Source organism: Malania oleifera, chromosome 3 (genome assembly GCF_029873635.1).
Source record: "Malania oleifera isolate guangnan ecotype guangnan chromosome 3, ASM2987363v1, whole genome shotgun sequence".
NCBI lineage: Eukaryota > Viridiplantae > Streptophyta > Magnoliopsida > Santalales > Ximeniaceae > Malania > Malania oleifera.
The window spans coordinates 21,480,862-21,494,145 of NC_080419.1; the positions used below are offsets into that span (position 1 = coordinate 21,480,862).

At 36.6% G+C, this 13,284-nt stretch overlaps 1 protein-coding gene across 2 annotated transcripts; it reads left to right on the forward strand.

The window, feature by feature from the left end:
• The first annotated feature begins 1,160 nt into the window (after positions 1–1,160).
• On the forward strand, positions 1,161–13,049 carry LOC131152329 (ISWI chromatin-remodeling complex ATPase CHR11). Of its 2 annotated transcripts, XM_058104156.1 has the most exons (25): positions 1,161–1,487; positions 1,950–2,081; positions 2,210–2,316; positions 3,277–3,389; positions 4,211–4,308; positions 4,513–4,692; positions 4,790–5,011; positions 7,408–7,542; positions 7,635–7,917; positions 8,137–8,210; positions 8,423–8,643; positions 8,728–8,815; positions 8,896–8,989; positions 9,083–9,271; positions 9,434–9,465; positions 9,630–9,706; positions 9,801–9,890; positions 9,972–10,041; positions 10,201–10,255; positions 10,337–10,395; positions 10,479–10,644; positions 11,473–11,651; positions 11,921–12,136; positions 12,268–12,372; positions 12,592–13,049. In XM_058104156.1, the coding sequence occupies exons 1-25, from the start codon at positions 1,260–1,262 to the stop codon at positions 12,607–12,609; spliced, it is 3,231 nt and encodes a 1,076-aa protein (XP_057960139.1). In that variant the 5' UTR covers positions 1,161–1,259; the 3' UTR covers positions 12,610–13,049. The 2 variants fall into 2 exon arrangements, with proteins under 2 accessions (XP_057960139.1, XP_057960138.1); XM_058104155.1 differs by having other exon boundaries at positions 12,268–13,049.
• The last annotated feature ends 235 nt before the right edge of the window (positions 13,050–13,284 follow it).

Genomic DNA, 13,284 nt, shown 5'->3' on the forward strand with positions numbered 1-13,284 from the left:
AGTTATTCAATCACATTCTCTACGCAGAAATACACTTTTGAACTCAATTATGGTTTTGTGAAAGTTTTCGTGTATTTTTTTTTTTGGTGTACTTTCAAAAAATAAGGTGACGATTTTATGTATATTTTGCTCATTTTGCCCCACTTTTCTTCAATCTCGCCTTGTTTGGGATTTGTCATTCCCTTTTTTGGCACCTCAAACAGAATATGACATTGACACTAAGCTCAACAATTTTGTCAAAACTTTATCCATTCATTAAATTTCCAAGTCAAATATTGTTGAATGGGTTCTACTTATTCTTTTTTTTTTTTTCATGATTCGGTTGATACTATTATGATAATGTCATGCTATGTTTATCTGAATCATTACTTGATATGATAGTTTTGTCTTTTTTAATAATCAAGCTTATGAATGGAGGGCTAAAAAATTTATTTGTAGTTGAGACAAATATATCAATGGGAGGACATCTAGAAGCTAAAGCTTGAAACTTCCTCATTAGGGCTCCCATATTCAAATCAACAAAGTCAAAATGGGTATGGGTCAAGAGGATCTGAAGTGGTGTGGGATGAAGATTAATTACCTTACTCTGTAGAGGTCAAGTTTTGACCTTCCAATTGACTTTAACTCCATCCCCTAGACAATTTTAAAAAATAGCACAGGCACATAGAATATGCGTTCGAGACTAGCTTCTAATTAAAAACCTAAGAAAAGTTTTAATATGTATGTCGATGCACCTTCTAGTTTTACATCAAATTTTAAAAACACAAACACAATATATGCTCAAAACTAATTTATGATTTTAAAAACTCAAGAGACGATTTAAGGTATATGTCAATGCAACTTCCAATCTAATATCAAATTTAAAACTTCAACATCTGAAAAGTAACATAATTTAAATCGAATTAATTAATAGACCAAGTTATACTAATTTTTCATTAACCTACGTTCTTAGTTGTGACAAGATATAATCTAAGCACTTAAAATTAACACCTCTCCATTATATTTTTTTGGTCAATTTTATCAAACAAATGCGGCGCTTCACATTTCACCAGGGCGGGAAATCATAATTCCATGCGGTTGGCGGGAAGCTCTCATTTCGGAATTGCCATTATAATCGAAGGGGTATATAAGTCCAAACACCCCACTCTATTTTCATTTATTATTATTTCACCCTATTTCCTGTGAGTGGCCCTCGAGTCGCTCTCTCTCTCTCCTCTTCACCGCTCCCCGCGCGACGAAACCCTCGAGACCCCAACTCCATGGCGAAGCTCTCCAAATCGCAGCAGCCCTCGTCCGACGAAGCCTTGTCCAATTCCTCGTCCGAGGATGATGAGCAGATCAACGAGCAGATCAACGACGATGATGATGACGACGACGAGGAGGAGCTCGAGGCGGTGGCTAGAGCTGCCGGCTCCGACGACGACGAAGCCGCCGATGACGATGGCGAAACCGCAGACGATAGCAGCGATCGCGACCAGGCCGATGAGGTAACTTCGCCATTCTCTCTCACTCGAGGGCTGGTGAACATTTGTGTTGCTTGCGTGTGTTGGATCTGGTACGCAGGTGCATGTGGTCGCTAGGGTTTTTGTGGAGTTTGTTGTGTTGGGGTCTGAGTGCGTAGGGCTAGGTCGGATTGAGTGAAGTCGCTATTGTTTGGCATGCATGGGAATTTAAGGGCGCGCTTGATTGTTTGGGTCGATCCGTTTGTGGGTATTCCGAGGTAGGGCGATATAGTGCTGCTTGGCTTCATAGTTTTGAGAATTTGCCCCACCCTCGTCCTTGTTTGGCAGCCGAGAAAGCCGATGAAAAAAGTTCAACAAACGTTTCGGCTTATGAAAAATAGAATAATTTGTTCAAGCAATCCGTGTAGTTGCATTGGTATCAGTTTCAGTTGATTGAGTTTTAACATTTTGCTCGCCTTTCACGTTCTGGCGACATTGTGCGTGCAGGATGAAAATAATTTGGTTGATTCCGAGATGAGTAAGCGTGAAAAAGCCAGGCTCAAAGAAATGCAGAAGTTGAAGAAACAAAAGATACAGGAGATGCTGGATGCGCAAAATGCTGCAATTGATGCTGACATGGTGCGTGAATTTATTTGGAAACGTCTATATTGCTTTACTATTTTTTTAAAAAAAATAATTTCTCGATGGTGGAGTGTAGCTTTTAGTAAGTGATACTAAGGCGATTAATTCCTTCTTCTGGATGTCAGAACAATAAAGGAAAAGGGCGGTTAAAATATCTCTTGCAGCAAACGGAAATATTTGCCCATTTTGCAAAAGGTGAACAATCTGCATCCCAGAAGAAGGCCAAGGGAAGGTATAACTTATGCTATCTTGAAGTTTGTGCTTTATTATGTTGTGTTACGAGTTTAAGTAAATTTTGGTTAGCCATGCTGAAGAAGTGATTTTCTTCATGCATTCAATTTCATTTTTGTTTATAAAATTGTCACATCTTTCTTGGGGTCACAAAATAACCAAACATTCTCAATAACACTGCTTCGGGAAGGATATGACTTACATAACCTTTACTGCATGTTTGGAGGGAGGCTGTTTCTGTGGCTTGAATTGGGTTCTTGATGTTTTGAGTGTTAACATATTTACCATTGGGTCAAGGCTCACTCTCAGATAGAATTTGATAGGAGAAAACAGAGACCATGAGCATTGAAGCCTTCTATAATCTATGATTCACATTTGAAGCATATTTGAGTGAACTGAGATTACTATAACACAAGCTTGAAAAGCATGGGAGTTTCATTTCCTTTCCTTGACAGGGTTATGAATTGATTAGTGTTATATTTTGGACATATTTAGGCATTTTATGAATATTTTCCAATATTTAACCTTAGTAATCATGCGTCATGTTCATGAACTGGAACAGATTCTTAGGTTCAGTTATAGCTACTTGGCATAGTAATTAATCCACTCTCCTATTGAACCTGAATTACTTAAGTATTTTTGACAGTTGATTTTGTCTTGTGTTTGACATACCTTTTTTATGTAAATATTAGCAAGTGTTTTGTGTTGTAATCATTTGTGTTGCAATAGCAGCAGAATAAGAGCTATGCTAAGTGGATGATTTGAGTCTTGAAAATTGGATGGAAGGAAACAAAAAGAAGTCTTTGGGTCTGTGGTACAATACATGAAGTTTATTGTACTTCTTAAAGTAGTATGTGGATGGGCAAACAGTTTGCATATTATTTAGAGAATCACTTTATTATTAGCATTTGTATTTCTCCCTGATGTCAAAATGATAATTTCTTCCACTGATCTAATTTAGGGGACGTCATGCCTCAAAAGTAACCGAAGAGGAGGAGGATGAAGAATGCCTCAAGGAGGAAGAAGATGGCTTTTCTGGAACAGGAAACACAAGATTGGTGACACAACCCTCTTGTAAGTGCCCCTTCTCTATTTATGGCTGTACTTGTGCAGATCTATGTTTTGAGAACTGCGGCATTTGTTGGTTTTTGTGCATTGTGTTGAAGTTCGGCTTTTAGTGTGCATGGTGAAATCTTGGCCATACAAGGATAGCTTAGGCTTCAACCCTATTGCCTCTATAGGGCAAAATTGTTGTCTTTACGGGGGCGAATTGTGTGTTAATGGACCAAAGTAGGCAGTACCTCATTTGGTCTCAAGCTGCCTTTGGAGTTATTTCTATGTGGGAGGATTCTATTCAGAGGCTTGGGTCACTTTAATGGGGGGCATTAAAGATTAGATTGGGAGATTGTCACATTTGGGCATGTTAGGGGATCTTGGCCATAGAAGGATAGATTAGGTTTCAACTTGCCTTTTATGGGACAAAATTGTGAGCCCTAATCAGTTGAGGCAGTTACACCCTGCATATCACTTTTCTAGATATTGGCATGCAGCACTTAGATTACTGTTGACTGCGTCAAACAATATTTCATTGGATAATAATTGCATGTAGACACTGCACATAAATTACTGTTGACTGCGTCAAACAATATTCCATTGGATAATAATTGCATGAAGACGCTGCTTATTGATACTTCCAGATGCTGGTCACAGTATTTCCCTTAAGCTGTCTAAGCCTTGTACCATGAGATCACATTAATTCATATTGGCTTAAAGACAGTAAAAATAATGGTTCTTTTGCTGGGTGGTTGTGTTAATTTATTAACTGTATATACATGTTTTTATAGAGAGATGAAGCTCAGTTTAAAGCATTTTTTGTATGTTTTTTTTACATGCAGGCATTCAGGGGAAGATGAGGGATTACCAACTTGCTGGATTAAATTGGCTCATACGGCTCTATGAGAATGGCATAAATGGAATTCTTGCAGATGAAATGGTATGCATTGGAACCATGGATTGTGAATCCTAATTATACAAAATTGCATTCCTGAGTTCTACTTCTACACATCGAGTGTGGTGCCACTATTTTAATTGTGCATCATCACAATTATTTTTTATATTGTGATCTTTGATGTTTATACAATCAAAACTGGTTATGTTCCTGATTAGTTGATGTATTAATTTTGATGTTGTTGTCCAGGGGCTTGGGAAAACATTGCAAACTATATCCTTATTGGGATATCTGCATGAGTTCAGGGGGATTACTGGTCCTCACATGGTTGTTGCTCCTAAATCCACGCTTGGTAATTGGATGAATGAAATCCGACGATTTTGCCCTATCTTGCGCGCTGTGAAGTTTCTTGGTAATCCTGATGAAAGGGTATGCTGCTCAGCCTCTGTTTTATGAAGATAATTCCATGTTCTTAGTTACTAAGTAACATGATGCCAAATATTTGTTTTATTTTATGATCTTGCAGAGGCATATCCGGGAAGACTTGCTTGTTGCTGGGAAGTTTGATGTTTGTGTCACTAGTTTTGAAATGGCCATCAAAGAGAAGTCTGCTTTACGTCGCTTTAGCTGGCGTTATATTATCATTGATGAAGCTCATCGAATTAAGAATGAGAATTCACTTCTTTCTAAAACAATGAGACTTTACAATACCAATTATCGTCTTCTTATCACTGGTACACCACTTCAGGTATCTATTGCTTATAGTACCCTTCCTTGATATGAAACTCTCCCAGTTTTCTTCTGCATTCAAATAATTGATAGGAGCAATTTTATTAAATAATGTTGACATTTGTACACTTCCATCTGTAAAGCAACTGCCAAAGCAGGCAATCTTATGCACTAATGGTTGAAGTTGATTGAGATTTGTAGGTAGTTAGGTAATCTTATGCACTAATTGTCAACAGCTTCATAAATTCCCGTGATATATGTGGTGTATTGATAACTTCTTAATTCTGCTGTGCAGAGTCTTCTGTCTGGTTGCTTATGAATGGTGAATGTGATGATTGGGCTGAGTTTATAGATTTCATGAAAATTTATGAAGTCTCTGATATTATACTCTCCCAGTTTCAATTGTGCTGTTGATGATTTTGATTATGTGATGGGAAAACCACCAAGGGAGAGCTTTGGATGTTTATATTGTAGCTAGGATTTTTATTATAGTTTGGGAAAAAAATTTCTTGATATTTTAGATATTTAGTTACTCGAGGGTTATTTTGTGTATTTTGTTGTAATTTTGTAATTTCTATTTTAGTTGGGGTTATTTTGTAATTATTTGCCTTAGCGGTAGAATTGGGTATTAGTACTTCCTTTGTAGTGTTTAGACAGATCACTGATCAATTTTAATCTGATTTTCTAGAACAGTTTTTCCCTCTCTCTTGCCCAGGTTCTCCCTCTTCCCTTCTCCTTCTTCCTCTTTCCTTCTGGTCTGTTGTGTCCCTAACCCTCTGCTTTCCAGCAGCATTCTGTCCTTTCGCTTCTTCTCTGTTCCCCTTCTCCTTCTTCCTTCTACATCCTTTCTTCTTCCCTTCTCTTTCTGTTATGCTCTACCTGTTCTCTCTGTTGCCTAGCAGCCTATTTTCCTTCTCTTCTCCTCCTCTTCATCTCTTCTTTCTTTCTACTTCTCTCCCTCGCCCCCATAATTGTCTCAACTCTCAATTCTTTCACTTCTGATATTCAGTTGCTGTCCTACATCATTATGGGTGAAAGAGAACATTTAGCAGATGATGTCAATATATTTGGAAGAGAAATGTTTGAAGAGTAACAAATTGATTTTTTTGGTTGTAAATTTGTAATGTGGGATTTTTGTGCATGCACAACTGCTGTGGTCTTTTCTAGTGGAAGGGGGTAATTATATTGACTACAAATGTTTAGGAGCAACAATTAAAATTGTTATTGCAGGGTCTTCATGTGCTTAGGCATGCATGTTTGTATGCATGCCCTTGTTTTGTTGTGTCATGTTATGCTTTTTTTTAAGCATTTAGATAGTCCATCATTGTCTGTAATTCAGCATGATCTGGCATGGGTTCAGACTCATGTATATATCAGCATATATAGGTAAATTTTGATAGTATTATACTCCTTTTTTTGTTAGTCTCAATAATTTTGTCTTTTGAGTCCGCATTATTTTTTCCCTACTACTAAATGTTATTCCCCCTTGGTTAATTCTAGAGTCATTTATACATAGCAATTTTCAGTTGTTTATTATCACCATCATCACCATCAACAACAACAAACCAAGCTATAAGTCTCACCAGGTGGTGTCGGCTACATGAATCCTTTTTTGCTAGTTTATGTGATCATGGATAATTTCTTTTGACAAATTTAGAGCTATTAAATTCTTATTCACTATCTCATTGCAAGTTAGTTTAGGTCTATGCCTACTCTTTCTACTGTCCTTCATAGTAACTCACTCTTCCTCACTGGCGCATTATGTGTCCTGTGTTGTAAGTATCCATTTCATCTAAATTATCCCTCCCTTATCTTCTACAAAAGCTATTGTGAATATGTTCATTTTTTAATTTATCTTCTAGCATTATATCCCCATTTTAGCATTCTCTCTCAGCAGCCTTTACTTTTTGGATATGTTGTTTCTTGGTTGCCCAACATTCTAATACATATAGCATTGTTGGTCTAACGCTGTCCTATAAAACTTTCTTTTTAATTTATCACAAAGCACACTTGAAACACTTCTCCATTTTACTCACCTACTTTAACTTTATGCACTACATCTTCAATTTCTCCTTCAGCTTGCATAATAGATCCAACGTATTGAAATCTATTAGTGCTATTGATTTCTTCATTATCAAGTTTAACTTTGTCTCTAATATTCTTCCTACAATGATAGAAACTACATTTCATATATTGTCTTATTTTTACTTATCCTGTCTTTAGATTTTAAAGCTTCTCTCCATAATTCTAACTTAGATTCTATTCCACCCCTAGTTTCATCAATCAAGACAATATCATCTTTAAACAACATACTGTATGAAACCTCATTTTTAGATGCTCTTAGTTGATCAGTTGTTTCAGAGTTTATTATTTGTTGTGGTCATCAAATTATTGAAATACTGATGTTCTGTGCAGAATAATCTTCATGAGCTTTGGTCTCTCCTCAATTTTCTCCTGCCTGAGATATTTAGTTCTGCTGAAACCTTTGATGAATGGTTTCAAATTTCTGGTGAAAATGACCAGCAAGAGGTTGTTCAACAACTTCACAAGGTGAGCCTATAACCTAAATTTTGGACACTCAGCCACTTATTTTGTTTTGTTTCAGACAATGACTTGGGCTCTTGCATTTCTTCATATTTAAGGTCCTCCGGCCATTCCTCCTTCGAAGGTTAAAGTCAGATGTGGAGAAAGGCTTGCCTCCAAAAAAGGAAACAATACTTAAAGTGGGCATGTCCCAATTGCAGAAGCAATTCTACAGAGCTTTGTTGCAGAAAGATCTTGAAGTTGTCAATGCTGGTGGAGAGAGAAAGCGTCTTCTAAATATAGCCATGCAGCTCCGTAAATGTTGTAATCACCCATATCTTTTCCAGGGTGCAGAACCTGGTCCCCCTTACACAACAGGAGAGCACCTGACTACGAATGCAGGTAGGTTTGCCTTAAATTGCCTTCAACAAGATATTGTCATTTCTCACGTCATTGGTTTGCATCAGCTGATTAATGATCATTTAGTCATTTTTCCCCACTAGAAAAGTCAACAAAACTTATGTCTCATTGCTTTGGCTGGCTCTCTATGAATCCTTTTTAACAACTAGCTTGATCTAGACTTGAGTTGCTACTGTAATTTTGAAACTAACTTTGTTGCAGGTAAAATGGTTCTTTTGGATAAGTTGCTGCCAAAACTAAAGGAGCGTGACTCAAGAGTCCTAATATTCTCTCAGGTTGATTTCTCTTGAAGGCCATGTTTTTCTTTTAAATTCTTTCTGATTGCCTTGAATTGGATCATTTATTATGCCATACCTGCTTTGCGGTTACAGTTTTATCTTTTTATTTTGATGTAAATATTGTAAATTTTCTGCCAATGCAGAAGAGGGAAACAGTGTATATTTCTCAGGGTTTACATACTAAGTCTTATTTTGGCTATGAAATGCAGATGACAAGGCTGCTTGACATTCTTGAGGACTATTTAATGTTTCGTGGGTATCAGTATTGTCGAATTGATGGAAATACTGGTGGAGAAGATCGTGATGCTTCTATTGAAGCCTTCAATAAGCCAGGAAGTGAAAAATTTGTCTTCCTACTATCAACAAGAGCTGGAGGCCTTGGCATCAATCTTGCCACTGCAGATGTTGTCATTCTTTATGACAGTGATTGGTGGGCATTTGTCTTTTTTTATTTTGGGTTGACACTGACTTATTGCCTTTTCATCTAATGGAATCCCTCGTCTTCAAACTTCAGGAATCCACAAGTTGATTTGCAAGCACAGGATCGTGCTCATAGGATTGGTCAAAAGAAAGAAGTTCAAGTGTTTCGCTTCTGCACAGAGGTTCAGTTCTATTTTTATGCATTACAATAAAATCTCTATTATCAAGAAATTTTGTAACTTACTTTATTATTTGTGAACAGTACACTATTGAGGAAAAAGTGATTGAGAGGGCTTATAAAAAGCTTGCACTTGATGCATTGGTGATTCAACAGGGGCGACTTGCAGAGCAGAAAAGTATGTGTGTTTTGCATTCCAAGCTTCTTATAACAAATTTATTTTAATTTTGCATCAGCAACATAATTTGATCCTTTTATGGTGTCCCTGCAGCTGTTAATAAGGATGAGCTACTGCAAATGGTGAGATTTGGTGCCGAAATGGTTTTTAGTTCCAAGGATAGCACAATTACTGAGGAGGATATAGATAGAATCATTGCTAAAGGAGAAGAGGCAACAGCTGAACTTGATGCCAAGATGAAGAAATTTACAGAAGATGCAATTAAGTTTAAAATGGATGACAGTATGTGGTTCTATGATTAGTTTTTCTTTTATTAATTGTTTATCTGAATTTGTGTTTAGTTATTTTTTTATTAATTGTTTATCTGAATTTGTGTTTAGTTTTTTTGCTCTTGTTATTGTCTAGTGTGAGGCTGTATTCTAATATTTATCTGGGCTTGTGCAGCTGCTGAATTATATGATTTTGATGACGACAAGGTAGAAACAAAATTTCTTTCTGTAGTTTATTGATATAAGCTGTTGTGTACAAATTTTTTCATTTTTTTTTTCTGGAAAATGAATTGGAGTCTCCACCCCCTTTCTTTTCCCGGGTCTTGCTTGCCTATTTCATGTTTATTCTCTGCCTTTTTTTTTTCTTGAAGGATGAGAACAAATTTGACTTCAAGAAAATTGTCAGTGAAAACTGGATTGAACCACCAAAAAGAGAGAGGAAGCGCAAGTAAGCATGTATTTTCAATTGCATAGTCATTTACTTATTGTTTTCCATGGTCACCCTTTTGAATCATAATGTATCTTTTCTGCACATTAATTAGTTACTCAGAGTCTGAATATTTCAAGCAAACAATGCGCCAAGGTGCTCCAGCAAAACCTAAAGAGCCTCGGATCCCACGTATGCCTCAGCTGTAAGTGCATGTTGAAACTGATTGCTTTACTCTTAGACCTTGATGCTCTCAGCTGCTTTATATATTTTGTTTCTGTTTCAGGCATGATTTCCAATTTTTTAACACACAGAGATTGAGTGAGCTGTATGAGAAAGAAGTACGGTACCTCATGGTGTGTAAAGTCTTTTCAACACCTTTCTTTTGTGTAATGATCAAATGATTATATGGTGTTAAATTTAGTGTTTTTGTAACATTTCAACCAGAGTTTAGTAACCTGCAGATAGCTTTATTTGTAAATTTAGCTAATTAAAGTTCGTTCTGAAATTTTCAGCAAACACATCAAAAGAATCAGTTAAAAGATTCTATAGATGTGGATGAACCTGAAGGTATTGTAATTTTTCTCATTAAGGCTTCTCCTAGCTTATTCTTTAGCAAACCTCTGGCTCATAGTTTGTTCAAATGTTTAGAGTTGGGGGATCCATTAACTGCTGAAGAACAGGAAGAAAAGGAGCGATTACTAGAAGACGTGAGTGGCTCATTTATAGTTATGATGCACATTTTTTCCCCCTTGCACAACTTCATTTAAAATTAATTATTGGTCAATTTTAGGGATTTTCTACATGGAGTAGAAGAGATTTCAACACTTTCATTAGAGCTTGTGAGAAGTATGGCCGGACTGATGTAAAAAGTATTGCTTCTGAAATGGAAGGGAAAACATTGGAGGAAGTTGAGAGATATGCAAGAGTTTTCAAAGAAAGATACAAAGAGTTGAATGGTAAGTGATTACTTCGCATTATTCTAATGCAAAAGGTAGCCACTTCAAAGTGGCAATGTTCATTCAATGTCTAGTTGAACATGGTTTCCTCCTAAGAAACACGGACACAAAAAGGGGTGACAAAACAATGGAGAAAAAAGATGGTAATTATTAAAATGAAGTTGCACCTAGCAGACCTGTATGAACATTCCAATGTTTTTTGATTTGCTTTGTCCATATATTCTGAAGAAAATTGGAGTGGCAGATCCCAAAGTTTCATCTTGGGATGAATTAGTTAATTGTTTTGGTCTAGGGTTCCTGCATATTTGGAACTAGGATGTTAGTAGGCTGCAATACATGTGTCACCAGTAAGGCATGATGTATGGTAAAAAGTGATCTTGCATTTCCAATTTTATAAAAAACACAATGATCTTTTTTTTTTTTAAAGAAAATTATAATATCCTATAGATTCCTACAAGACATGAGAAACTGGAAGATTAATTTGTTTTAATTGGTTTAAAATCAACAGTTTCTTAGAGATTATAATTTTTATTTTATCTGAAACAGTCTGGTTTCATTTATTGTCTTTATTGGTTTGAAGGAGAACAAATATTTTGGATTTTAACTGACCTAGACAAGAGGCTTCTTCCCCTTTATTACACTGGACAAACTATCAAGCCAGCTGGAGTGATGGCATCAGTTATTTCATAGAGTAAATGCGTACTCAAGTAATTGGGTTCTGATCATTATAATCTAGCCAGAGCTGTAGCATCAGTTATTAGTCATCAAATTAATCAATGCTCATGTATCAGATTCTAATTTGTTGAAGTATGGGCTTACTGTTTGCAGATTATGATAGAATAATCAAGAACATTGAAAGAGGGGAGGCCAGAATTTCTCGGAAAGATGAGATCATGAAGGCAATTGGAAAGAAGTTGGATCGCTACAAGAATCCATGGCTTGAACTGAAGATACAGTATGGTCAGAACAAGGGAAAGTTATACAATGAAGAATGTGATCGATTCATGGTGCGTTTTGTGAAAACTTATTTCATGCTATGATTTGGATCATGGACTTCAAATATGAGCATTGGATTTGAATTTGCATGAAGTAGACTAAATATAATTTTTTATTGCAATTTGTCCAAATCCACAATTCTATATCTATGCCTTAAAATCTATGATCCTAAATGGAGGGCTCAAGTAGTCAAGTTCATCTTGTACTAACTCTGATTATTATTATTATTATTATGGGAGTGAACATGTAATAACAGCCATTCCTGCCACACTTTGAACAGATATGCATGGTTCACAAGCTTGGGTATGGGAATTGGGATGAGCTAAAGGCAGCATTTCGCACTTCATCTTTATTTCGTTTTGATTGGTTTGTAAAATCTCGCACCACTCAAGAACTTGCTAGGAGATGTGATACCCTTATTCGGTTGGTGGAGAGGGAAAACCAAGAATATGATGAGAGGGAGAGACAGGCTCGGAAAGAAAAGAAGCTTGCGAAGGTTTTATTGATGCTCATCTATTTTCCCATTATGTGCATGCCTTTGTTTTGTTGCTAAAGCAAAATGTTGACTGGACAAATTTCATCATACCTTAATAGCTGAACATTGTGATTTTGAAAATTCTTGCTCAGAACATGACACCATCAAAACGAGCTGTAGGAAGACCACCAACTGAAAGCCCTAATTCAACTTTAAAGAAGAGGAAGCAATTATCAATGGATGACTATTTGAGCTCTGTAAGTTTTGTCCTCAGTTTTTATGTTTGAAAGGACCTAAATTTTTGTGCTGTTATTAGACGAGGAACCAAACATGCATTGAGGATTCAATAAAATTTAATTGAGTTGATACGATAGTCTTGGGACTGAAATCCCCATGTAGATTGGTGTAAAGGTTAGCTGTTGGATGATTTGATTTTTCTTGCAAGCAACTGAAGCTCTACCATTTTTTGTTGGCAGGGAAAGAGGAGGAAATGATGGTGAGGATTTTCTGCAGCCATCTTTGTGTGGTCTTCAGGCCTCGGGTGTTTTGTTAAATTCAGCAATGGCTACATGGTTGATGCATTAGTTTGCTCTGCTATAACAGAGCTGCTCAATTTTTGGATTATTGTGCTGACTAGATGGGAATTAAGCCATGGCACAGAGTTGCTGCGTTAGTTAGCATATGCCATACCCCGACCTGCTTGCATCGGGACTGTTATCCTGACTTGATAGTAACTGTTATTCCTGCTGATAGTTGAGGCGGTTATGTATTTATGTAGGCTTCAGGAAGTTGTATAAATGAATGCACCGACTGTATGCTTAAATTCTACTCAAAAAGTCTTTTTGAGGTGAATTTTTTGATGCAAGATGTGAAAACTGAAATGTTCTTGCAAACTCCTAATGCTAGCAAAGAAATCTCTTTGAATTATGTTAAAGGCAAAAGTTATATCCGAGAAACACAGGTTATACATGTGTGTTCTGGGGTTTTGGATGCCCTGAAAGGGTGTTGCATAATCATTACCCTCAGGCCATAAGTTTAATAAATTTGGATTGGCTGGTTGTGGTCTAGTGTTAGAGTTGGTTAAATAATGAAGTTTCTCAATTATATGTTCATATGCGTGGTGTTGTAAGAGGGTCTGGACACCAAATTATATTACCAAGTGGGCCATG

What these genes read in the sequence shown, in the direction of transcription:
- LOC131152329 (XM_058104155.1), top strand. Translation starts at nt 1,260, where the DNA reads ATGGCGAAGCTCTCCAAATCGCAGCAGCCCTCGTCCGACGAAGCCTTG. An exon ending in ATTGGTGACACAACCCTCTT is followed by an intron (nt 3,390 to 4,210) that starts GTAAGTGCCCCT and finishes TTTTACATGCAG; the next exon opens with GCATTCAGGGGAAGATGAGG. An exon ending in AAAAGAGAGAGGAAGCGCAA is followed by an intron (nt 9,707 to 9,800) that starts GTAAGCATGTAT and finishes CACATTAATTAG; the next exon opens with TTACTCAGAGTCTGAATATT.